Source organism: Neophocaena asiaeorientalis, unplaced genomic scaffold, assembly GCF_003031525.2.
Source record: "Neophocaena asiaeorientalis asiaeorientalis breed wild unplaced genomic scaffold, Neophocaena_asiaeorientalis_V1.1 scaffold55, whole genome shotgun sequence".
NCBI lineage: Eukaryota > Metazoa > Chordata > Mammalia > Artiodactyla > Phocoenidae > Neophocaena > Neophocaena asiaeorientalis.
The window spans coordinates 3,527,346-3,554,973 of NW_020175684.1; the positions used below are offsets into that span (position 1 = coordinate 3,527,346).

At 33.7% G+C, this 27,628-nt stretch overlaps 1 protein-coding gene across 1 annotated transcript in view; it reads left to right on the top strand.

Moving 5' to 3' along the window:
- The window catches only part of NCAM2 (neural cell adhesion molecule 2), a 207,531-nt gene that overhangs the window by 131,487 nt on the left and 48,416 nt on the right, over positions 1-27,628 (top strand). Inside the window, exons 13-14 of the mRNA XM_024732007.1 lie at positions 23,892-24,011; positions 26,254-26,375. Of these exons, the coding sequence (XP_024587775.1) occupies positions 23,892-24,011; positions 26,254-26,375 (242 nt within the window). The remainder of the gene's footprint in view (positions 1-23,891; positions 24,012-26,253; positions 26,376-27,628) is intronic.

The window sequence follows — 27,628 nt, forward strand, 5'->3', positions numbered from 1 at the left end:
AAAAGGGGAGGGCCCCCGTAACAAAAAAAAAAAAAAAAAAAAAAAAAAATGAGCATGCTTCATTATTACATATAATTCCAAACTTTGTATCCAGGCTTTAATTTTAGCAAAGGATCTGTTTAATTAAAATTTGAAAGAAAAAAATCAATTTATTTGGTAGAGAAAGCCATTTTCATTTTTTTTGAAAAGTAGTATTCAATAAGCATCTTTTCCAAGATTGTTTTGAAGTGTGTGTTTGGATTTATACAATACATGCCTGTGTCTGATAGATCAGCAACTGATTTTGAATAGAAGTTTAAATTAAAATAGGTTGAAGATTAATGCTACTCTACTATAATTTTTTTCATTTTAACATATTTTTCAATTTCTGTCAATTTTAAAATTTCTAAATCTTTCATTCTCTGATCATTTCGTATTTCATGAGTACTATATATTCTCTCTCTGTTAATTGTAATTATAGTCTGTTTTCAAAGTTGTTTCTGTTCCCTAATTTTTTTCCTAGACTTATTTTGTTTTTATTATTGTTATTGATTTTATTCTCTGTCATTCATATTGGAAACTTTTCTCAAATATTTGGTGATCCTTGTCTGGATGTGTATACCTCAAAGAGAAAAAAACACCACTAGGCTCTGTTTGCAAGGGCAGGGCTTCTCAAGCTTTGTGATCAGATGGGTTTATGATTCCCCATCAACAAAGGTCTGTGAAATGTCAGCTGTTTGTAGATATCTTTTTTGAGCATTTTTAGTTATTATCTACATATTTGACTACTGGAGCTTTGTGGAAAAGCACTTTATGTTAGATGGTATCCCACAAATTTTTGCCAGCTCATCAGCTCCAAACTCCCTCATATTTATAACCCCATAGTTTAAGCTTCCTTGGTTCATTTTATCTAGTTAATAAACCTTTCATCTTCTGTTGAGAGAGAGGAATTCATCTTCCCTTAAATCTGAGACAAGAACGTGAAAGTACAGTTGTTCAAATGTTTGGTGATCATCCATTTCTTTGTTCCCATGTTTTGGACTTAAAATTTCTGAGACTTTCCTGAGTTCTGTAGGTCTAATCAGTTTACCTCCACTTGCCATCTCATCTTTATATACAGATATTTATTGTTTTTGTGTAATATTTTTTTACATTTGGGTTTTATCAAGTTTTAAAGCACAGACAATATTATATTAAAATTAATTCATTAATATATTGATGGTTATAATATTGACAATTCCCCTTTAGAAAAATGAGCATATCAATGTTTCTTACTGAGTAATGATTAGTACCTATAATAAGCTAAATTTCCTGCTTTATTGTGTGGCTAGTGAGGAAAAAATATCACAATTATCTTGGAAACTGGCTAGTGTCATATGCATACTCAGAGGAAATTTTGAATATAAGCTTAAACTTCAAAACTTGACAGTTTTTCTCAACAAGAACCAGAATAGCAAAGGCCATTCGCTATGGACACAGTGTAAGGTTGCATATATTGTATCATATACAACTACAAGAAGAGCTATTTACATTTATTATGAGGTCAGTATTATTCAATATGGCAGCTCTGCTTATTGGTAGATATTTCTGCATTGCATAAAAGAACCTATTAGAATCCATAAAGTAATTTGATCCAACCAGTTCTATAATGGGAAGCATGCTATTTGATATCCACCTAAAATTTTATTGTTTAAGACCCCACTAGTTATGCAATAGATTTCAGGTTATTCAATAGCTCCTGGATTCTTCATTGGTAATTGAGGAACATGTTGTATATGTACGGTGCTACATCTCTAAACGGAGTACATAATAATGTAAGAGGTCATATTTTTATTAATTGTCAATTAATTTTTTTAATGAAAATATACAGGATTGGGCTTCTTTTAATCTGAATTACAAAACTCAAAAAGAAAGTAATTGTTAATGGAAACATTTTGTGAAAGTTATTGCCTATAAAATTTCTTCCTTGATCATTGTTGAGTATGAAACATTTTGCTTTTGTTAGTATTTAAGAAGAAGGCCAGTGATTATTTAAAATATAGAGTAGGGCTTCCCTGGTGGCGCAGTGGTTGAGAGTCCGCCTGCCGATGCAGGGGACGCGGGTTCGTGCCCTGGTCCGGGAAGATCCCACATGCCGCGGAGCGGCTGGGCCCGTGAGCCATGGCTACTGAGCCTGTGCGTCCGGAGCCTGTGCTCCGCAACAGGAGAGGCCACAACAGAGAGAGGCCCGTGTACCGCAAAAAAATAAATAAATAAAAATAAAATAAAATAAAATATAGAGTAAAAATAATGAGAATGAGTATCAAACTTTAACTAGAGTAAGCCCACACAAATATTTCTTCACATGCATTTTGCCATATTATGATGTTATCTAAGTTGTGACTTTCCTAAATTTATGGGGAGTTTTCTATGTTGTGTTATGGTGCCACTAAAAATAAAGAAATAATCGATATGTCTTTATGTTACTTAAAAACTTCCTTTTTAATTTTTTTTGGAAATGCACCTCAGAAGATATCACTGCATATAACATGATGATACTTTTAGGTCTTTTCTGTCTCCCCTCCTTTCAAACCACACACACAGAGTGGTTTAACTATAAAAAATGAATTTTCTTTTTTTCTTTTTCTCTTATCTTTGTGTTTTTTCTTTTATGTGTGTTCTCAAAACATATATTGCTATACATTTTCTTTTGTGATTTATTAGCAGATATCTTTCATAAACAATGATTAAAGAATTCATGTGATCCAATGACATGAATCTGTGATAGCTACTTCATGTAATATATCATTTCTCAACAAACTTCTTTGCCTACCACTTGTGATGAAATAGGTCTAAAAGGGTGTTCTGCTTTGCTTGCTTGTTTTCTGTTTTTTGTGGGTTTTTAAAAATAATCTTGTAGTTTCCCAATAGCTAAAAGATATTTTAACATCATTTCAAATTACACTTTAAGATTTTGATTCCAATGTTTCTTTGAATCCATGTTACTTATAGTTGCCTGAGTGAAACTGGATTTCCCTCCACACGTCATTCTATTCAATTTCACAATTTTAGAAATAATTTAAAATAATCATTATTTAGTGTCAGCTCTAAGCTGCTACAGATTTTTAAAACTTAATAAGCTCCAATTCTTTTTTAAGATTCTTTACAATAAATATTTTTATGATTATACTATTTCCAACATAAATATGCCTAAATAAAATTGTCTATCATTTCTAAATGGCTATATTTCACATGGTGAAAGGCAAAAGAGAAATTGACTGCAAAAATCACCTATGTTAAATACAAGTGCAATAAACTCTTATGAATTGCAAAAAAAGGAAGAAAAATGTAATCCACAGTCATTTCACATTTTAAGTTAAAGGAAATCTGTTAGAATTTGCATGTAGGGGAAAGAGGTCTGTATGTTAAAATTCAAAACAAAAATATCTTGTACTGTTTCCAGTGTGCCCATATAAAGAACCTGAACTAAATTACAAACATATATAATTGAAATCTTAATGAATTTAAATTATGTAGAAAAAAGTATAGAGGGAACTAAACTAAGGGGGAAATTGTGTGAGATAGCAGTATTAAGTAAAATTACTTGTCTGCTGGAAACTTCCTCACATATGTCAAGATGAAGACACAAATTCATACAAAATTCTGTACTCAGCCTTGTCTCTGCTGTAATGACAGAGCTTTTATACAAATAATTTAAAAAAAAATTAGTAAAATAAATGAGCCTTTCTGTGTGGTTATAATTTTATGAATCACAGATATAAAGGTTATGAAGAAATGAAATTAATTTATATAGGGAAGATGCTTGTGAGAAGTGAGAAAAGAAACATGAATATTTCATGAGTGCCTTATAGGAATTTAATCCACAGGTGGATGAAAGTATTCATAGATCCTAGACACTTTAAAACATTAGAACCCATTTCACTGCTGAAAAATACACTCTTCTGGACATTTTAGTGTTTAGTGTAAATAAGATCTTTGCTAGAATATAGCTTACAAATTCTTCTTAATTTCAGTGAGAAATCCCTATGGGCTAACCATCATGATTATTTGTATAGTGAATTTAAATGATAGGGATCTTTAGAAGACATATTTAAATTTTGTTCCCTTAAAATTTTTGAAATCATGTCCAACAATATTTAACTATATTAAAAATTATTTTATTTTATATTATTAAAATTTATTATTATGAACACTATTTTCTCTATTATTGTATATAAATATACTCAGAGTTTAAAGAGAGTATAGAGCTTTTCCTTTATAGACTAAATGGCTCAAGATTCTTTCATTGGAAATGTTCTAATGCCTTCTTCAGTAGTACCATCTTCCAAGGGGAGGATGAACACCGTGGACTGGCATGATCAGAAGTCGTTTCAGAGACTGGTACCACTCTGGTTCTCAGCTCTTTAGTATCATGTGTGTACCATGGAGATAATGCTCTTACTTTTTCCTACTGTTGCCACCTCATGTGCTCCTTTTTCTACATATTAAGGTCTGGTAAACATTTTAAATTACTAATGTAATGCTTTGACTTTTGCTCCTGTCCTTTTTTTAAAAATCACTATTGTATACAGCAGTGATATTTAAAATAGGATTCTCATATTCCAAGAAATATAAAAGATCAGCCATTAGTATGCATAAAGGTAAGCTGAAAAATAATTATCTTTCTCCAATTGAATGATATAAATTATGATTCAAATAATCACATTTAATAAATGAGTGGCAATACTAAGTATACATATATGTATATGCAAATATGTATTATGTGTTCGTGTGTATGTGTGTGCTTCATGTGTCTTTGCTTCTTTATCTCAAAATGTTCCCTTAAAAAAACACTTGACACATCAAAACCAGTCCACTCATTGTGCCAAATGTGCATTCTACTTTCTTATGGCCATGCTTGAGTTTCTGTTACTCCTTCTACTCTTTTTTATCCATCCTTCAAGGCCCAATATAAATTTGAGCTTCTTTGTAACAATTTATTTGATTATCTTTTAGTAGAAATATTTTACATTCTTTTGCAACTCTTTAGTAAATATTGCTTATATCAGTCTTTTCCAGTGATCACCTCATAATATAAGTATTAAGATATGAGTCCTATCTCTCCATCTTGACTGCACATCTGAGAACCTGTGTACCATATTGTATAGACCTTTGAATATTCTGTATCACCTAAGATGAATTAATGTACCACTTAATTATGAACTTTGCTTATACTAAAATAAAATGATGTTATTAACTGTTTCCAAACATCTGTGAATTATCACCATAACCAAGCTAAATTAAATAAAACCACCTAAGCAAGTTGGTTGTTTTCTTCTTTCTTTGGAGTCTCCAGAGATTCCACAAGCTTTTCTGGGAATTAATGTTATGTAATTATAACCTAATTATCTGTCTTATAAAACCTAATTCTGTTTATATTAATAAACCTTCATGCCATCTACTAAAATTTTTTAAATACATATTGTAGCATTTTTAAGTTTAGACTTAAGTAGACTTGAGAAAATAGAGATAATGATCTTCCTCTAAAAAGCAGTCATAATTATTCCTAATTTTCTGCCCACTCTTCATACCAAAAGGCATTATCCAAACACTTATGACATGTGCTGCTGCAACTGGCTCACCTAACATTAAAGAAGAAAGGAGATCTCCTTAGGTAAAAGATCATGCTTGTGCAATTGGACATGTCAATGGACAGCATATTTTTCACAAGACAGGAAAATGAATGTATTCCATAAAGCTGCCTCAATCTGGAGTATTTTGCCAGAGATCTTAATTTCCACAGCTGGTTCCTGTTGTGACACAGGAACACATAGAAATAACTTTTATTGCCTAATTGCTCTAGCTAGAACTCCCAGAACTGTGTTAAACAGACATGGTGAAAGCAGGCATCCTTGCCTTATGCCTCCTGATCTTAGAGGAAATATTTCAATCTTTTATCATTGAGGATGATTCACTGTAGGTTTTTAACATATGGCTTTTATTACGTTGAGGTAGTTTCTTTCCATTCCTAGTTTTTGAGTATTTTTATCGTGAGAGAGTGTTGAATTTTGTCAAATGATTTTTCTACATCAATTGAGATGATCATGGTGGATTTTTTTTCCTTCATCCTATAATTATGGTGCACTACATTGATTTAATTTTGTGTGTTGAAACGTGCTTCCATTCCAGGAATGAATTCTGCTGGGTCATTTCATATATTCCTTTTAATATGCTGCTGAATTTGATTTGTTAGTATTTTGTTGAGGATTTTTGCATCAATGTTCATAAAGAACAGTGGTTTGTAGTTTTATTTTGATAGTATCTGTCTGATTTTCTGTTTTGTGGTGTTTTTTTTTTGGCCATGCCATGCCACATGTGGGATCTGTTCCCCAAACCAGGGATTGAACCCTTGCCCCGTGCAGTGGAAACATGGAGTCTTAACCACTGGACCACCAGGGAAGTCCCAATATCTGTCTGGTTTTGATATTAGATTAACGCTGGCCTCATAGAATTAGTTATGAAGTGTTTCCTGCTCTTTTTAAAGAAAATTTACCAAAAAATTGATATTAGTCCTTCTTTAAATATAAATTTATCAGTGAAGCCATTGAGTTCACGGCTTTTCCTTTGCCATGAAATATTTTGTATTTGGGATTCAATTTTCTTACTAGCTATAAGTATTTTCATTCTATTACTTCATGATTTAGCCTTGGTAGAGTTTGTGTTTCTAGGAATTTGTCCATTTCATCTAGATTATCCAATTGGTTGACATACAGTTGTTCATAGTACTCTCTTATAATCTGTTTTATTTCTGTAGAATCAGTAGTAATGTCTCCACTTTCATTTTTGATCTTATTTTTCAACTATTTTTAGCCATAGTCTATGTAGCTAAAGGTTTTTCAACTTTGTTGATCTTTTTTTTGTGTGTGTGGTACGCAGGCCTCTCACTGCTGTGGCCCCTCCCATTGTGGAGCACAGGCTCCAGACGTGCAGGCTCAGTGGCCATGGCCCACGGGCCGAGCCGCTCCGCTGCATGTGGGACCCTCCTGGACTGGGGCACGAACCCGTGTCCCCTGCATTGGCAGGTGGACTCTCAACCACTGCACCACCAGGGAAGGCCTGTTGATCTTTTTGAAGAACCAATTTTGATATCATTAATTTTCTCTGTTGTTTTTCTATTCGCTGTTTCATTTATCTCTCTTCTAATCTTTATTATTTCCTTAATTCTGCTAGCTTTGAGTTTAGTCAGTTCTTTTTCTTATTCCTTTTGTTGTAAAGCTAGGTTGTTGATTTGACATCTTCCCTGTTTTTTTTTTTTTTAATGTAGCATTTAAAGCTATAAATTTCCTCCTTAACTCTGCTTTCCCTATGTTTTTGGTATATGTTGTTTTCATTTACATTCATCTCTAAGTATTTTCTAGCTGTCCTTATGATTTCTTTTTTAACTCCTTGGTTTTCAGAATGTGATGTTTAATTTCCACTATTTTGTGAATTTTTGAGGTTTTCTCTGTTACCAATTTCTAACATCATCTTGTTATGGTCATAGAAGGTACTCTGCATGCTGTTTGTTTTTTAAAATTTCTTGTCTTAATTTGTGGCCTGACATATGGTCTATCTTGAAACATGCCCCATTGCACTTGAAAATGTTTTGCTGTTGTTTTGAGGTAGTGTTCTATATATATCTGTTAGATCTAGTTGGTTTATTTTGTTGTTTAAATCCTCTATTTCCTTACTTATCATCTGTTTGATTATTCCATTATTGAGTAGTGTATTGAAGTCTCCAACTCTTATTTTAAAACTATTGTTCCCTACATTTCTGTCAGTTTTTGTTTCACATATGATGATATTTCAGTAGTATGTAAATGTTTATAATAGTTACATCTTCTTGCTGTATTGTAAATTTTATTAGTGCATAATGTCATTCTTTTTCTCTTGTAACATTTTTGGACTTAAAGTCTATTTTGTCTGATATTAATACAGCCATCCCTGCTCTCTTTTGGTTATTATTTGCATTGATAATCTTTTTCCATCCCTTCACTGTCAACCTAGTCTCTGTTTAGTCTTTGAATCTAAAGTGATTCCCTAGAGACAGCTTAAAGTTGGATAATATGATTTTAGTCATTCTGCCTACTCTGTCATTTCATTGGAGAGTTTGATCCGTTTACATTTAAAGTAATTACCAATAAGGAGTTACTTCTATCATTTTCCTATTTGTTTTCTATATGCCTTATAGCTTTTCTTTGTCCTCATTTTCTGCATTGTTGTCTTCTTTTGTGTTTAGTCAATTTCTTTTTGTACCAAGATATTTAAATTCCTTTTGCATTTCCTTTTATGTTTATCCTATAGCTATTTTAGTTTTTGGTTACCGTGGGATTTCACTTATTCTAAAATTGTAACAGTCTAATTTGAATTCATACCAGCTTAACTTCAATAATGTACAAACCCTCAGTTCCTTTATAGCTCCATCCCCATTCTTTTGATTGTTGATATCACAACTTTACATCTTTATACATTATGTGCCCAAACATGAACTGGGATAATTATTTTAAACACATTAGTCTGGTAAATTGTGTAGAAAACAAAATTTGGAGTTACAAAAAAAAAGTCACAATAATACTAGCTATTAGAAAAATATTTCTGAATGTAATAGTCTCTTAATGTCAAAAACAATCAATGCAGTTACAAACCATTGCTACAGTAGTACTATTTTATAATTGTCCGTGTATTTATATTCATTGAGAACTGTATTTGTTCATATGGCTTTAGTTACTGTCTAGTGTCCTTTCATTTCATCTTGCAGAACTCCCTTGAGTATTTTTTTCAGGGCAAGTCTAGTGGTAACAAACTTCCTCAACTTTTGTTTATCTGGAATGTCTTAATTTCTCCCTCATTTTTGATAGACAGGTTTGCCAGATACAGGACAGTTTTTTTTCCTTTCAGTGCTTTAAATAAATTATTCCACTGCCTTTTGTTCTCTAAAGTTTCTGATGAGAAATATGCTGATGATGTTATTGAGGATCCCCTATATGTGATGAGTCACTTCTTTCTTGCTGCTTTGAAGATTCTCTCTTTTTCTTTGTGTTTTGAAAATGTGATTATAATGTGTCTTGGTGTGACCTTCTTTGAGTTCCTCTGCCATGAAATTCATTGAGCTTCTTGAATGTTAATATTCATGACTGAAATTTTCAGGAGTTATTTCTCCAGTATTCTCTGTCTCTTTCTCTCAGTTTTCTTTCTGGAACTCTTACAGTGTGCTATTTGTCCATTTGGTTGTGTCCATGTCCACTGGTCCCTGGGACAGTGGGCTCTGTTTACTTGTCTTCAATCTTTCATTTCTCTCCCTCTAATTCAAGGATTTCCATTGTCTTATCTTTAAATTCATTGATTCTTTCTTCTGCTCTTTCATATCTGCCTGTGAATCCATCTGATGAAACTTTCATTTCAGTTACTGCAGTTTTAAGCTTCAGAATTATGTTTTGGTTTCTTTTTAGGTTTCCTCTCTTTATTGGTATTTCCATTTTGGTCATACATTGTTTTCTTGACTTTGTCCACATCTTGCTGTAGTTATTTAAGCATGTCTAACACAGTTGTTTCAATGTCTTTTTCTAGTATATCTGCCATGAGGTCTTTTTCAGGGACAATTTCTGCTGACTTCCTTTAAATGGACCATGTTTCCCTGTTTCTTTGCAAGCCTTGTGATTTTATGTTGAAAACTGGACATTTGAATGTAATAATGTGGTAACTCTGGAAATCAGATTCTCCTTCTTCCCCCTGGTTAACTCTTATTGTTATTGGTTATTTTGGTTTTTTAAAAATTATTGTTGTAGGTTGGGTCTGTGCCAAGATGTAAACCTAAGGTCTTTTCAGTGTGCCAGTCTTCTAAATCACCAGGGAGTCATTTCAGCCAGAGGAGAAGGGGCAGCAACAAATGTGGGGAATTGCAACAACAATGGCCGCCCACCTCTGTGATCAAAAGCTCCCCACCTCTGTGATCAAAGGCAGCAACCAAAGATCAGAGCAAGATCCCAATACTTGCAAGACAGGGTGATTTTTACCCACCCTGGCTCCCACAAGCTGTGTACAAGTTGCTCCAGGAATACATGTACAGCTACTACTTGGCTGAGGTGGGGATGGTAGCTGCTGACACCTGAAATGACCAAAATTTACCATAATTTACTGTCCATGTCTTCTTCTAGAAGTTTCAGGACTTTAATAGTGTCCAGAATTCCAAACTATCTTCATCAAACAGATTCTTCCAGTACAATTGTTGTCTAGGTGGGGAGACAGATTCCTTGTGCTTCTGACTCCACCTCTTTCCTAGAATCCTCCCTTAACATTTGCATTTCTTAATATTCATTGAAACTTTAACATATAGACACTCTTTCTTTGTGCTTTAAAAGTTAAGATTCAGATTATTTTTTAAAACAATTTTTATGATGTATTCCAGTGGAATTGTTCAGATGAGCATTTTCAGTTTGTAGGAAGTATTCATAAGAAAGTAAATTATGCACATGGATGTTTAACCATGGAATTATCTGCTTCATAATTTAAATTCTCCAAGAAAAACATATTTTAAAATGCTCTAAGTCAAATGATCTTAATACCTTTCAAAATAGCTGTATAGAAATATAATGTAATATTTCTGTTGAATGCTGAAGATATTATTTACAAATAAAATATTTGTCACTAGATTTTAGGGCTCTGAAAACACCTAAAATATAAATGGCAAGCATTCATATTAATATATTTGAAACACTTAAACAACAAGATATAGAAAGGAACATACACGCTCCCAAATACCTAGAGAAAGTAGAATGTTTCCACATCCTGAAATTCATTGAAAAATAGCAAGCAATTGATTAGAACTAAAGGAGATGTCTGGGTTCACTACAGAGAAAAATATGGCCCTCTAGGAGAAATTTTGAGTGTTAATATGAGTTAAATAGTATGTAAATTCCTTGAAAATGGAGAAAGAAAAAAGTTTAGAAAAACTAAAAACTCTGGGGAAAAAAACTGCAAGTTGCACTTGCTGCATTAGTTCAGAATCTTACTTGCATTGTAAGGGAATTTCTGGACTGTCTGTATGGTTTGGTGTAACAGAGAACATAAATGATACAGCAAGACCAGTTCATTCCTCTTATTTGGAAATGTGGCTAGGAACCTTTAATGAGATACATAAAATAAACTTTTAAATTTAGTATTTAAAAATACATAAAAATGAAAGAATAAATTGGCCAAAATGCACAATAGGCAGAAGTGACTGGTAAATGTCTCTTTTCTAAAGTGAAAGGCTTAAGAATCAGAACTCTTTTTTTTGTTTGCTTTTGGTTTTGGTTTTGGTTTTTTTGCAGTACGCGGGCCTCTCACTGCTGTGGCCTCTCCCGTTGCGGAGCACAGGCTCCGGATGAGCAGACTCAGCAGCCATGGCTCACGGGCCCAGCCGCTCCATGGCATGTGGGATCTTCCCGGACCGGGGCACGAACCCGCGTCCCCTACATCGGCAGGTGGACTCTCAACCACTGCGCCACCAGGGAAGCCCAGAATCAGAACTCTTAATAATCAGATTGTTTAATCTGATTTGCTCTGAATTCTCATTATTGCATCTTGCTGTAAATATAATGTGCTCCCGTGAACTATAAAGAAAAAAATCACTGAGTTGTATCCAGCTTATAGTGACGAGAATTTATGAAGATCATCAGCATGGATTTACATTGTTCATACTGATGAGAATCCAGGAATACAGGAATAAGTAAAATATTCTAAGAAAGAGGTTGTGCCCTCTACAAGCTTAGGTTAAATCTTGAAAAGTATATACAGAATTATCATTTTTATTATAGTTTTTATTTTTATATGTAATTAATGTCTTTGAGAAGAGAGAATACATTTTTCTCATGTTCAGTTTTATGAGGACTTTTTAGATTCCTTGCTTACAAGTGATTTTCCGTACTCTGGTTTTACAGGCTGGGATACAAGTGTGGGACAATACAAAGCTTTAAATTTAAGATAGAATCCAAACTTTGCATTTATTGTCTGGTTGATCTTATGAGCCTCCATTTATTTATCTATGAAATGTAGAGTACACCCAAACTGGTCAAGTCTAAGTATTCAGTGACACACCATCAAATGGGAATTGAATGGTGGATTTTTTGCACAGGCAAAAAGTTTTACTTGGAGAAGTAAAATGTGCTTTAATTATTCAGCAACACAAGAAGAGAGTCAATAAATTAATGATAAAGGATAACAACTGTAGATTTAGCAAGTGTCCTTTATTGGATCACTTTTTTCTTTCTTTTTAACATTTTTATTGGAGTATAGTTGCGTTACAATGTTGAGTTAGTTTCTGCTGTATAACAAAGTGAATCAGCTATGTGTATACATATATCCCCATATCCCTTCCTTCTTGTGTCTCCCTCCCACCCTCCCTATCCCACCTCTCTAGGTGGGCACAAAGGACTGAGCTGATCTCCCTGTGCTATGCAGCTGCGTCCAACTAGCTATCTATTTTACATTTGGTAGTGTATAAATGTCAATGCTACTCTCTTACTTCGTCCCAGCTTACCCTTTCCCTCCCTGTGTCCTCAAGTCCATACTCTACGTCAGCATCTTTATTCCTGCCCTGCCACTAGGTTCTTCAGGACCATATATATTTTTTTAGATTCCGTATATATGTGTTAGCATACGGTATTTGTTTTTCTCTTTCTGACTTACTTCACTCTGTATGACAGACTCTAGGTCCATCCACGTCTCAACAAATGACCCAATTTCGTTCATTTTTTGGCTGAGTAATATTCCACTGTATATGCGTGTCACATCTTCTTTATCCATTCATCTATTGATGGAAACTTAGGTTGATTCCATGTCCTGGCTATTGTAAATAATGCTGCAATGAACAATGTGGTACATGACTTTTTGAATTGTGGTTTTCTCAGGGTATATGCCCAGTACTGGTATTACTGGGTCATAGGGTAGTCCTATTTTTAATTTTTTAAGGAATGTCCAGACTGTTCTCCATAGTGGCTGTATCAATTTACATTTCCACCAACAGTGCAGGAGGATTCCTTTTTCTCCACACCCTCTTCAGCATTTATTATTGGTAGATTTTTTGATGATGGCCATTCTGACCAGTGTGAGTTGATACCTCATTGTAGTATTGATTTGCATCTCTCTAATGATTAGTGATGTTGAGCATCCTTTCATGTTTGTTGGCCATCTGTATATCTTCTTTGGAGAAATGTTTATTTAGGTCTTCTGCCCGTTTTTGGATTGGGTTGTTTGTTTTTTTGATATTTAGCTGCATGAGCTGCTTGTATATTTTTGGAGATTAATCCTTTGTCAGTTGCTTCATTTACAAATATTTTCTCCCACTCTGGGTTGTCTTTTGTCTTATTTATGGTTTCCTTTGCTGTGCAAAGGCTTTTAAGTTTCATTAGGTCCCATTTGTTTATTTTTGTTTTTATTTCCATTTCTCTAGGAGGTGGGTCAAAAAGGATCTTGCTGTGATTTACATCATAGAGTGTGCTGCCTATGTTTTCCTCTAAGAGATGTATAGTGTCTGGCCTTACATTTAGGTCTTTAATCCATTTTGAGTTTATTTTTTCTGTATGGTGTTAGGAAGTGTTCTAATTTCATTTTTTTACATTTAGCTGTCCAGTTTTCCCAGCACCATTTATTGAAGAGGTTGTCTTTTCTCCACTGTATATTCTTGCCTCCTTTACCAAAGATAAGGTGACCATATGTGTTTGGGTTATCTCTGGGCTTTCTATCCTGTTCCATTGATCTATATTTCCATTTTTTGGCCAGTAGCCTACAATCTTGATTACTGTACCTTTGTAGTATAGTATGAAGTCAGAGAGCCTGATTCCTCAAGCTCCAATTTTCTTTCTCAAGATTGCTTTGGCTATTTGGGGTCTTTTGTGTTTCCATACAAATTGTGAAATTCTTTGTTTTAGTTCTGTGAAAAATGACATTGGTAGTTTGATAGGGATTTCATTCAATCTGTAGATTGCTTTGGGTAGTATAGTCATTTTCAAAATGTTGATTCTTCCAATCCAGGAACATGGTATATCTCTCCATCTGTTTGTATTGTCTTTAATTTCTTTTATCAGTGTCATATAGTTTTCTGCATACAAGTCTTTTGTCTCCTTAGGTAGGTTTATTCATAGGAATTTTATTGTTTTTGTTGCAGTGGCAAATGGGAGTGTTTCCTTAATTTCTCTTTCAGATTTTTTGCCATTAATGTATAGGAATGCAGGAGATTTCTGTGCATTAATTTTGTATCTTGCTACTTTACCAAATTCACTGATTAGCTCTAGTGGTTTTCTGGTAGCATCCTTAGGATTCTCTGTATATAGTACCATGTTATCTGCAAAGAGTGACAGTTATACTTCTTCTTTTCCAATTTGCATTCCTTTGATTTCTTTTTCTTCTCTGGTTGCTGTGGCTAAAACTTCCAAAACTATTTTAATAATAGTGATGAGAGTGGGCAACCTTGTCTTATTCCTGATCTTAGAGAAAATAATTTCAGTTTTTCTCACTGAGAATGATGTTGTCTGTGGATTTGTCATACATGGCCTTAATTATGTTGAGGTAGGTTCCCTCTATGCCTACTTTCTGGAGAGATTTTATCATAAATGGGTGTTGAATTTTGTCAAAAGCTTTTTCTGCATCTATTGAGATTATCATATTGTTTTTTATCCTTCATTTTCTTAATATGGTGTTTCACATTGATTGATTTTTGTATATTGAAGAATCCCTGTGCTCCTAGGATAAACCCCACTTGATCATGGTGTATGATCCTTTTAATGTGCTGTTGGATTCTGTCTGCTAGTATTTTGTTGAGGATTTTTACATCTATGTTCATCATAGATATTGGCCTGTTGTTTTCTTTTTTTGTGACATCTTTATATGGTTTTGGTATCAGGGTGATACCAAACTCTTCAAAACTCTTCTATAATTTGGAAGAGTTTGAGAAGGATAGGTGTTAGCTCTCCTCTAGAAGTTTGATAGAATTCGCTTTTGAAGCCATCTGTTCCTGGACTTCTTGTTGTTGGAAGATTTTTCATCACAGTTTGAATTTCAGTGCTTGTGTTTGGTCTGTTTATATCTTCTATTTCTTCCTGGTCCAGTTTCGGAAGGTTGTGCTTTTCTAAGAATTTGTCCATTTTTTCTAGGCTGTCCATTTTATTGGCATATAGTTGCTTGTAGTAATCTATCATGATCTTTTGTATTTCTGTAGTGTCAGTTGTTCCTTCTCCTTTTTCATTTCTAATTCTGTTGATTTGAGTCTTCTCCCTTTTTTTCTTGATGAGTCTGGCTAATGGTTTATCAATTTTGTTTATCTTCTCCAAGAACCAGCTTTCCATTTTATTGATCTTTGCTATCGTTTCCTTCATTTCTTTTTTATTTATTTCTGATCTGAACTTTATGTTTTCTTTCCTTCTGCTAACTTTGGGATATTTTTGTTCTTCTTTTTCTAATTGCTTTAGGTGTAAGATTAGATTGTTTATTTGAGATGTTTCCTGTTTCTTGAGGTAGGATTGTATTGCTCTAAACTTCCCTCTTAGAACTGCTTTTGCTGCATCCCATAGGTTTTGAGTTGTCATCTTTTTGCTGTCATTTGTTTCTAAATATTTTTTGATTTCCTCTTTGATTTCATCAGTGAGCTCTTGGTTTTCCAGTATTGTATTGTTTAGCCTCTATGTGTTTGTATTTTTTACAGTATTTTTCCTGTAATTGATATCTAGTCTTACAGCATTGTGTTTGGAAAGGATACTTGATATGATTTCAATTTTCTTAAATTTACCATGGCTTGATTTGTCACCCAAGATATACTCTATCCTGGAGAATGTTCCATGAGCACTTGAGAAGAAAGTGTATTGTTGTTTTTGGATGGAATGTTCTATAAATATCAATTAAGTCCATTTGTTTAATGTGTCATTTAAAGCTTGTGTTTTCTTGTTTATTTTCATTTTGGATGATCTGTCCGTTGGTGAAAGTGTGGTGTTAAAGTCCCCTAGTATGATTGTGTTACTGTCGATTTCCCCTTTTATGGCTGTTAGCATTTGCCTTATGTACTGAGGTGCTCCTATGTTGGGTGCACAAATATTTACAATTGTTATATCTTCTTCTTGGATTGATCCCTTGATCATTATGTAGTGTCCTTCTTTGTCTCTTGTAATAGTCTTTATTTTAAAGTCTATTTTGTCTGATATGAGAATTGCTACTCCAGCTTTCTTTTGATTTCCATTTACATGGAATATCTTTTTCCATCCTCTCATTTTCAGTCTGTATGTGTCCCTAGGTCTGAAGTGAGTCTCTTGTGGATAGCATATGTACAGGTCTTGTTTTTGTATCCATTCTGCCCATCTCTTTCTTTTGGTTGGAGCGTTTAATCCATTTACATTTAAGGTAATTATCAATATGTATGTTCCTATTAAAATAAAATAAAAAAGAAGAGAGCAACCAAACCAATAAACAAATCCACCAGTAATAACAAGCTCTAAAAACTAAACTAAGATATACATAAAAATCAGAAACAAATCAGTCACAGACAGCAAACTCCAAGTCTACCGTTGCTCCCAAAGTCCACTGCCTCAATTTTGGGACTATTCATTGTCTATTCAGGTATTCCACAGATGCAGGGTACAGCAAGTTGATTGTGGGATTTAATCTACTGCTCCTGAGGCTGCAAGGAGAAATTTCCATTTCTCTTCTTTGTTTGCACAGCTACTGGTGTTCAGCTTTGGCTTTGGTCCCACCTCTGAATGTAGGCTGCCCTCAGGCATCTGTTGTCCATCCAGACAGGAGGGGGTAAAGCAGTGGCTGATTAGGTGTCTCTGGCTCACTCAGGCCAGGGGTAGGGTGGGGTACTGAATGCAGCATGAGCCAATGTAGTAGAGGCCAGTGTGGTGTTGCAACAGCCTGAGGCATGCTGTGTGTTCTCCTGGGGAAGTTGTCCCTGGATCACAGGACCCTGGCAGGGGTGAGCTGCACAGGCTCCCAGGGGTGGGGTTGTGTGGATAGTGACCAGTGCTTGCACACAGGATTCTTGGTGGCAGTGGCAGCAGCCTTAGTGTTTCATGCCCATCTCTGGGGTCTGGGCTGATAGCCGCGGCTTATGTCCATCTCTGAAGCTCCTTCAGATGGTGCTCTGCCTTCTGTGGGCAGACAGGGAAGGAATACCCTCTCCTTGTGCACCCTGAAACCATGGTCTCTTGACTCTTAGGCAGGTCCAGACTTTTTCCTGGACTGCCTGCAGGCTATATGTGGCACACTCACCCCCTCAGGCTGTCTTCACGTAGGCAACCCCAGTTCTATCCCTGGGATCTGACCTCTGAAGCCTGAGCCTCAGCTCCCAGTACCCACCCACCCCAGCGGCTGAGCAGACAAGCCTCTCAGGCTGGTGAGTTCTGGTCAGCTCTGATCCTCTGCCTAGGAATCTCTCTGCTTTGCCCTCTGCACCCCTGTTGCTACGTTCTCCTCTGTGGCTCCAAAGCTTCCCCACCACCACCCCCCATCTCCACCAGTTAAGGGGTTTCGTAGTGTGTGGAAACTTTTCCTCCTTCACAGCTCCCTCTCAGAGGTGCAGGTCCTGTCCATATTATTTTGTCTCTGTTTTTTCTTTTTTCTTTTGCCCTACCCAGGTACTTGGGGAGTTTCTTGCCTTTTGGGAAGTTGGAGGTCTTCTGCCAGCATTCAGTAGGTGTTCTGTAGGAGTTGTTCCACATGTAGATGTATTTCTGGGGAGGAAGGTGATCTCCACGTCTTACTCCTCTGCCATACTGAAGGTTCCCCCCGATCAGTTTTTTAGATGATCTTTTGTTTTGCATATTTTTTAAAAATGTCAATTCAAAAACTCTTTATTGACTTCTCATTCTGCATTTGAAATATCTAGGCTTTGTGAGGATTGGAGATAATATATATGATATGTATGATGTATGTTCTGCTCATAAGATTTTTACAATAAAATCTTCTCACAGTGAAGCATTCAAATACAAAAATAGGGGACATATCAATAACAGAAAAAAATATTTATAAATATTATTAAGAGGTTAAATAACTAAAATGAGGCCTAGAGTTTTTATAGCCATGGTACAGAGAGGAGTATTTAATTACAAAAGCTTAACTTATGCTCCCTGCCGAAAAAAAAAAACAAAAAAGCTTATAATGTAAAAAAGAATGTTGTTCGTATAGACATTTGGAGAAATTAACATATTTGTGAGTGAAAAATAATATTCTGATTACTTTTAATCGTCAGAGATTTCATGGGTATTTTATAAAAACCTATTGTTTTAGACTATAGAAGAAAATTTCTGGTAATTATATATCTCTCATATTTTCCATACTAAGTGGATCTTAAAAAAAATCAATTGAACTCCCCTTAGATGAATAATTTCTATGTGATAATAAATATCATATTTTAAATTTAAAAAGTATGATTAGTTTATGAAAATAATTTTGATGGAACATTTCTGTTTTCAAATCAAGGTTTTTAAAAAGAGAGTATATTTCAAGAAGAAGCCATTTAATTTCAAGGGACAAGTACTTCTGTGTAAAATCTTGCATCAGTTAAAACTCAATTATTAAATGACCATATTGTTTTTATACATAGTTTATACTCATGTTGAAAAAGAACATAAAAAGAAATATAATAAAGAAATAATTATGAAGATTCAGAGATGATGAGCTGTGATTTTAAAATAGTGTCATCAATACATTGAATAAAAGCCCCACACAAACAACACATAATCATGTGGTTAATTTTTCTTTCTCCTGTTCATCAAAATATATATTCATATGAATTATTTTTTATAAAAATATATCCACAAATGTTATTTATATTATAATATATATTTATACAAGGTCTATATTATGATCCATAAAAGTCTCCAAGGTACTTTTAAAAAGGTGAGATCATATTCTTTTGCAACTAATGGAATCTTGAAACATAGTATAATTTGTACAAAAATAAAAATTTGTATTTTCAAAAATAAATGAAAATACAATTGAACTGAGATGATTATTTACATAAACCGCTTAAGAAAACTTAAAGACACTTTTCATTAATAATGAAACTATCCCTGAAGTCATTCTTATGTATGTAAAGAATAACTGGAGTCAAAGTAGTAAAAAGTTCTACATTAGGGATAAAAAGGTAAAAAATTACTTTTATTTTTTTTCAAGCCTATTGCAAACTTCTGCAGAAAGGAGTCAGAATTCTCTCCCTCAAAATGAAAGCTTTTTTTTTTTTGTCTTGTTTTAATTGTTTAGAGAACAAAAGCTGAATCTCAGGTGAGAAACTTCAGGGATTTCATTATGTTTTTAGATTTATCTAAGGAGATTAACAACAAGTGTAATTTCGAATGATCAGTTCTATCCTAGCCAAGCTTTGTGTTTTCCCATAGCTATCTGACATGTTTCACAGTTCTTGACAACCTGAACAGTTCCATTTTAGGTGGATGATACAACAGTTCTACATCGAGGGAGTCCTTATCTCCCTACATTGATTGACAGGAAAAATGCATGGAGACATCTGGGGTTTAAGAGAGTTAAGAAAACATGGCTAAATTTAATTTCACTTTAGACCTTTGCTCAGCATAATTAGTTTGTAAATATGTAATTTATTTTGCTCCAAGGGTTGTAAATATTCTGTAGCCTCTGCTTCTCTTGACAGCCAAAGGGAGTAATTTATAATTCATTATCTGAACAAACTAAACTTATTTTGTTCAACTTCTTTTAATAAAGTTTGATTCCCTTCTTAAAGAGAGAATACAACTTCAGATTTTTCTCTCTAGTAATATCATTTCCATACTTGTAAAAATAATATTTAAAAAGTTCCTATTTCCCTTTCATTTGCCAGTTAAAATGTCATTGTTTTTATGCATTTCAGTATTTTGCTGTACTTTTTACATTTATAGCCAGGTGACAAAATGGCCATTTATGAAACTCAGTTATATTTAAATCAAGCAGAAACATTATATTAGTGAGGGAAATTAGCTTTTTTATAGAGCCTGTCCCTGTTGCCATGTCAAAGAAAAATTCATGATTGTTTATAATTTTCAGAATTGCAGTATGGTTTCCAAATCATGCTGACTGAATATAACTATGAAAGACCTTAATGTATGCCGTTTGTCCTTAAAGAACTTTTAATGGTTTGTAATATAGACCTACTTTCAACTAATTTTTGAGTTTGAATTTCTAATAAATTGTAGAGAAAGAACCCATTCCCACACCTCAGTTTGTGGTTCTGTTGTTCTATTGTATGGACACACTTGGGGAAAGAACGTCTTTCATTAACTAACTTCATAATTTGAGGTGCTCTATTATAGAGTACACAGCATTTGAATTTCACGTGGTGGTTTGCTTTCAAGCCCTACCTTGTGTATTCAGAAACCCTATGTTTGGTAATATGCCAGTAAATTATGGATGATTTCATGTATACATCCTCTCATTAAAGAAAGGCAAGCCAAATTACATACGTAGGCTTTGCCTCCCCTGAATCTTTTCCTTTCCCTCTCTTTAAATTAGTCCCAATTTATGGAGTTGTTTCTATTTCACACAGTAATCTTTATGTTCACACAATGTTAATAAGCTTTATAACACGGGTTATTGTACCAAAACCTTTAGAGTCAGAACTCAAAAACAGACTGATTTCTTGTATATCATTTTGTAAAACTGGCATTAATAGGCTTATTTCCACACCTCTCCCCTACAATTTGGAAGGTCCTCTATAAGGCCTCCCTCATCCACTTTACATTAAATGTTTTAGCCCAATGTTGTAATAACAGCTCCGTCATCATTTTGCCCTCTTTTCTCCTCTCCTTGACAAACTGCCCTGCTGTGAAACTCAGTCAGTAAAGAGGAGAGTCTTGACACAGAACAGAAAAATAAGAGGAAACATGGGGAAAATCATCTCTGACTTGATCAGAACGCAATTAAAGAAATAGGTTTCCCCTTGGCAGAGGTAGAGGGACACCCATAACTCACAATCCCTATGAAATGTTAGAGAAAGAGGAATGCTGGCAACCCAAGCCAGAAAGAGGTTTGTCTAGAATCACTCAGATAATTCAAGTAAAATATGAAGTTGCTTTGCTTTGTGTTGTGTGTGTGTGTGTTGTTTTAATTGTTTAATCAAAGTAATTTCCTCAATTTTCCCTGATTTGCTCTGCTCTGATACTTTGATAGCTCTATTGCTATGCATTTTTAACCTAAAAAGATGAACAGTCTGATCTCCACACTTCTGATGAAATGAATAATTTTATTTACAATTAAAATTGTGTGCTTTAAATTCTGTTGCTTTTCTTGTTTGATTACATAAAGACAAACAATTGAATCTAAGCATTACTAGTTCCACACAGCTAAGTTACAGTCTATCTCATAATATTAAAATGATGGTAACAGCTGCATCTTTACATCATAGAATATGGAGAGGCATGTCACATACCAAAGTTATCTGTAGCAGTAAAAGCATCTATGGCAAACTCTCATATATTCTTGTAGAGACTCTCTGTATAGATTATCTGTGTAAATGTTAAGATTTATAAGTATCACTAAGACTATTTTGCCTGTAAACATAAAATATTTTTCCATTAAAGAGAAAGTTAAAGATGAATAAATTTTAGATGATCCATTATTTTGTATTATTTCACAGTCTGTAGATAATATCCCCACTTGCATAAATAATTGATATACAGGGGTGATTATTTCATGAATCACAATTTTTTATCTATACCTTCTTTAAACTTATTTTTATACTTTGTTTCTATTACATTTAATAAAAGTGTCTTTTTAGAAGTTGAGAGACTACCTCAGTCCTAAGACCTGGTTGAATCTTAGTCAGTGGTGGAATCTGGCCCAGAGCCACACGACTTCTTTCATGAGTCTAAAGTCTGCATCACTAAATGTCTTATTACAAAGGTTATTGCAGTCTGGTTACTTCCTGCTGGAGTCTCTCATATGTCCATGCTACATCAAGTCATTCTTCATTAGGGTAAAGAAGAGGATAATCAGATACAAACTACTCCATGACAGTATTGATTGTCCAACGGCCCAAGTGTTTTTGTTACAAGCCCTGAAGAATAAACACACTTTTATAAGGCATTAATTTCTGCAGCTCTAGCTCACTTTGGCTTTAAATTTGCTATATTTATTAACTTATTAAATGATAAATATGATGAATTTTTAACTCTTGAATTCCTTCGTATGCTGACCTTGAGTGGAAGCTTTCTCTCATAAGGTCAATAGGATTCCAACTTCTTAGCATTTTAGCTGCCTAATTCTTAGTTTGATTCCCTCTCCCTTTCCATAATCTTCATGACCAGTGTCATCTGTCCACTAACGGTCTCTCTATTGTAGTCGTCTTCTTTTTCTTGGGCTAATATTATGTATTTCACTGACTCCAGGACAACTGGGTTTGGCTTTCCTGAAAAAGCTCCCAGGTTGTTAGCTTGTCAGAACGAATTGAATTCAAGTCTTAATTTTCTGATTTACCTTGCAGCTTCTAATCAGTTATATTTCCCTGCCAATCCATTTTTCCCCAGTTGGCCTCCTTAGCTTTGACACCATGTGTTTTCATCTGAGGCTTGACAAGGCCATGAACTCTCAAAAGCAAGTTCAGTTTTCTTACAAGGTAGAGAAACTGAGAAAATGCAAGCATAATTTTCACTAATTGGAAATGTATCCTTTCTAATGATTTTGAAACATCTGTACTGGATTAAATAAGGTCTGGTTGATATCTGAACCATATTTTTGCCATTAATATTTATCTGGCATATATGATAATATTAGGGAAAAGAAGGGAGCACAAGGAAGTATCAAAACAAATTCATTAAGTATATTCATTCAACATAAAATGAAAAATCTTATTTAGTGAATATATATTAATTATCATAAACATGTTAATAAATTATATTGGAATTTTATTGACTGTATATCATCTTCAGTCATTGTTCATGTTAATCAATAGTACTACAAATGTGATCCTGGTTACTTATGGTTTAATCTTTTATTTTATGATTGATTATGTCTTCTATTATGAATTGATCATCTGACTTTGTTATTTTGTAAGCCAGACATAACTTCCTTTTGATTGTTCATCAAGGCATTGCCATTTCCACTAGTTAATTTTTGCCTTTTTTAGCAAAAACAGTAAGGATAGAAGCAACTATGGATTTTTTTAGCTCCACCATAGGAATTTGTAAAGATGCAAAATTTTGAAATCTGCAATTGAATTTAAAACTTTCTGGCAAATTAAAGGGGCTGACACTCCCAAGAGATGTTTCTAATAAACTTTTATATCCCTGTACTTTTTCAGATTCTTTCTTCTCCTTTGTGTCCAGGCTTGGTATGGTATATAATTGAGAAGAAATTCAGAGAGAAAATACAAGAGATGACAAGCTCCAAGCTAGTGTTAAAAATAATTTGATTTGATTTGAGATTATTGAACAAATGATCCACTATTATAGTAGTCAACTTAGTGACACATCTATGATGTGACTCAAACACCTTATACTGGAGGCCAGACTTCTAGATATTGAATTCTATATCTCCATTAACTTCTGTAGAAATCATCTGTTTTGAGTAGGCAAAGTATTTGAGAATGCATTCTGTAAAGATGCTTTATTTAAATCCTTTTTTAAAAATTGAATATTAAAAAGATGAAAGAAAATATTTTACTTTCTACTTTGTGAGTTGTAAGTATCACAAAAGGAACTACTAATTTTCATCTTTGAAAGTTACTGCATGTGGGTAGAAAGCTAAAATAGAGATGAAGAAGAGGATTGTTCACAAATCATTCACTTCTTATGTGTATTTCTTATTTTTTTCAGGTATTTCATGGAAAGATTTACAGTGATATTGTTCACTCAGCTTTGTAATAGTTTGATTTGTTTTACTTATTAAAATGCATTAATCATAGGCCTATTTTTTTTTTCTTTTAGCAATTGTTGTTTTGAGCAACCTGGAGCCAAATACAACTTATGAAATCAGAGTTGCAGCCGTAAATGGAAAAGGACAAGGAGATTACAGTAAAATAGAAAATTTCCAAACATTACCAGTTCGTAAGTAATCTTCTCTGTTTTGCTCTTTGTTGCTATGCTCTTCACTTGCAAATTTAAGTGGAATTTTAAAATGCAGGGAGACATTTCAACACTTTGAGGAAGTGAATTATGTCCTTGTTGAAGTGGTTTCTGAAGATGGTGGCATCTCAGATTTATAAAAAGTAACATTGTGCTGGAGCAAGGGAAAAAGAAAAATGCACTGCAATATATACAGTAAAATTGCTCTCAGGAAATTGTCCAATCAGGAAGGTGTCCTACTTATTCAGTCTGATTAATTAAATTGTAGTGCTCAGACTATATTCTGTGAGAGAGTAGACATGTTTAATGTTCTAGTCTTTTGCTGAAGCATGACCATTGCCTTTATTCCATGAATTACGTAGACCCTAAGTGTGAGAAAAAGGTACTAGTAAATTAATCCATTGCAGTGGTGACTGCAGAAGAATGACTATTGCAGCCTCCTTCTTGTTACTATCCTCTTTTGGAGTGAAGTCAACTGCATTTACATGAAGTTAGACAGACTTAAAACAGTATAGATTTCCTTTATGTTGAATAAATTGTTTAAAAATGTGAGAAAACTTGAGTGTGACTAAACAAACACCATTATATAATCTATACATAACCCTGTCTATCATATACTTGTATTAGGGCAGGCAAATTGGCAGCAATAATTATCTTATCCTAATTTGTGACCAGTACTTTTCTGTTGGTTATCGTAAAATGTCAGATGTGTTCTCTTGTCTCCGTTCCTGATGCCAGTGTCTTTTTCAGTTCCTCTTTATTATTATCACCAGGATGACTGCAAGTACATCTTGACTTAGAATCCTACTTTCAGACTAAAATGGTTCTAGAACAACTTTGCCTTATTTAAATGGAGATCTATCCCTTCACTGCTTGTAGTCCTCAGCAGCACCACTCTTCATAGTTTTTCTCATATTCTCTTATTGAATTATTTTAAGGCATTATTGTACTGTTTTGTGGAGTAGTTTTAATTCATTTATGGAAAATATATTATGTTGCATGTAAATCATGTCATAATACCTTCACACTAATTTAATTAACTTTAATGAACAATCACTGTATAATTTCTCCATTTACCTTACTTCTATATGGTTGTACTATATATACAAGGCTATTTTACTATTTACTTGCATGCCAGCACTCTCAATTGTCATATTTCTTTAATGATTTGCCTTTTCTCAAATAAAATACCCACTTGCTTAAGTTTATCAACACTGTATTGGAAATAAAGGTAATCTGCTGAGAAAAAACCCAGATTCTCTAGTTTGGGAGGCATGCCATCCTCTCCACTATATTCTGTTTAGTTTGTCTGTCTCGGCATTCCACTGAGTAGGCCAGGTACTACAGTTTTCTGGAACCTTGCAAATTAGATCATGTCCACTAAAAGTTTCTTAGTGTTACCTTATCATATCCATATCCATATCCATAGGGAATTGGAGGAAACAGAGGCAAAGCATGCCAGTGCATACCCAAGGACATCACATACGTGACACAGGACAGAGAATTCCCATTCCAAGTTGCCAAGCAATGATGGCACCCTTCATATAGAAAATTCTTCCACTTCAGTAGATCCCTGTTCATATTAAAAATATTACAAATATCTTTATTATAAGACCATCTCCATATGAATAATAACACTAAAAGGAAGTATTTTCATGAAACTAGAATTAAGAAAAAAGAAAAAAGACAGATTGGAAACCCTCCTATGGATTGGGTACTACAAAATTTCTTTATTAAAATCTGCATCTAGCTAAAATCTGTTTATTAAAGCAGATAACTAATTGCTAAGCTATTGTAGTTCCTGGTAGGTATATATTTTATATAGTTTGATGACAATATGTTTATATTCATAAATATTTACAAAATGTTTACAAACTACTTACATTAGAAAAAAGATAGTAGACTATTAATATAAGAAATAAAGTTGTACACTTGTGTAATGTAATGAGTTCTATTCTCAGAGCATTTGCAATATAAACATTATATTTAGTTCTGAGTTTTCACAATTTTGGCATGATATTTCCAGATTTATGAATGTTTATATTTCTTGGATGGGTAAAAAGAGGATAGAGTTTATATCACAATAAAGGGCAAATAGAAAGTGATAAACCCAGGATAACATCATACATTTTGATTACATGACAGTGTTTTTTTAATTAAAATTCAGTTTCTCTACATATATGAGGTCTGTGCAAATATCAAGAATGTTGTATTGCATATATAGGTGAACCAAGTCCTCCGTCGATACATGGACAACCAAGCAGTGGGAAGAGCTTTAAACTCAGTATCACCAAACAAGATGATGGAGGGGCCCCTATTTTGGAATACATCGTGAAATATAGAAGTGTAAGTACCCTGTTTATTATCACTTTGCATAGTGTTTTCAAGTTGCATTACATTTGCATTGAATTCATAGATATATCAGAAGTGAATGCATATTAGGTAACAACGACAAAGTGTTTTCATAGGAATTCAAATGCTAATTTTCCATTGCTGAAATTCATCATTATATGTTGTAGAATGTTTGCTTGTTTGTTTGTTTTTTGTAAAATCTAAGCGTAGATAATCAAAATAATGCTATGGTTTTCATCTTGTGATTTCTAAACTTAGCAACATTTCAGCAATGAGATATCACTTTCCCTGTTTTCTGACAAGGTTAGCAGGATATTTCACCTTCCACTATGCTTGATTTTGGTACCTTAAGCTAAGCTATCTTCTCAACTTTAGTTACTGTAGGTAGGATAAACAAATCACATCTCAAATTTACTTTATTATTTTCATAAATTATTAAATTATTATTAAATCAAAATACATTTATTATTTAATATGAATTTTACAAAATAAATCACCTTAATCAACATTTTAAAAAGAATGACCACATTTAACTTGAGAAAGAGGGAATAGATTTCTTCAAGTTTAATTAGCACTAATATGGGATTTTGGACAGCTCAAAGCTGCCTTGGGACTTGTCTTCTATGCAGGGGATGAAGGATGTCCTCTAGTTGCAGAGTGATGAAGAAAGTCACCTGATAGATTTTGCCTTCATCTGAAAATGACTTCAAAGTCCACTAGAAGTGATTTCTGTTAACAACTTTGCCATAAGAACCATTGAGTATTTGTGTCTACTATGGAATATGTTAAAAATGAAAGACAATTTTAATTAAACTTTGTAAAGTTTATTTACTAATGATTATGATTATCTCCATAATACTGTGTCAATTCTACTTATTTTAATTTTTTTTCATTTTCCATCCTTTCAAAATTCACTTTAATACATTTAATAAATTCCCTTAAATTTGTTTCCATGACAAAATTATGTGCAGCTATCATTTTTAATTCACATACATCTTTTTGTATTCCAACACCTACTCATTTCTTGCAATTTTTGAAATGTAACACTGAATTTTAAAAATTTTCTGGCTTCCAGTTGGCATGATTACTTTTTTGTGTTTGTTTGTTTTATAGTGTCAATGTAATGGTGGCCTCACAAAACAGATTGAAAAATATTCCTTATTTTTTTTCTCCACATCAGGCAAACCTTGGAAATTTAGGGATCATTTTATTTTTAATTTATTTTTTTTTAACCTTCTGTTTTACTA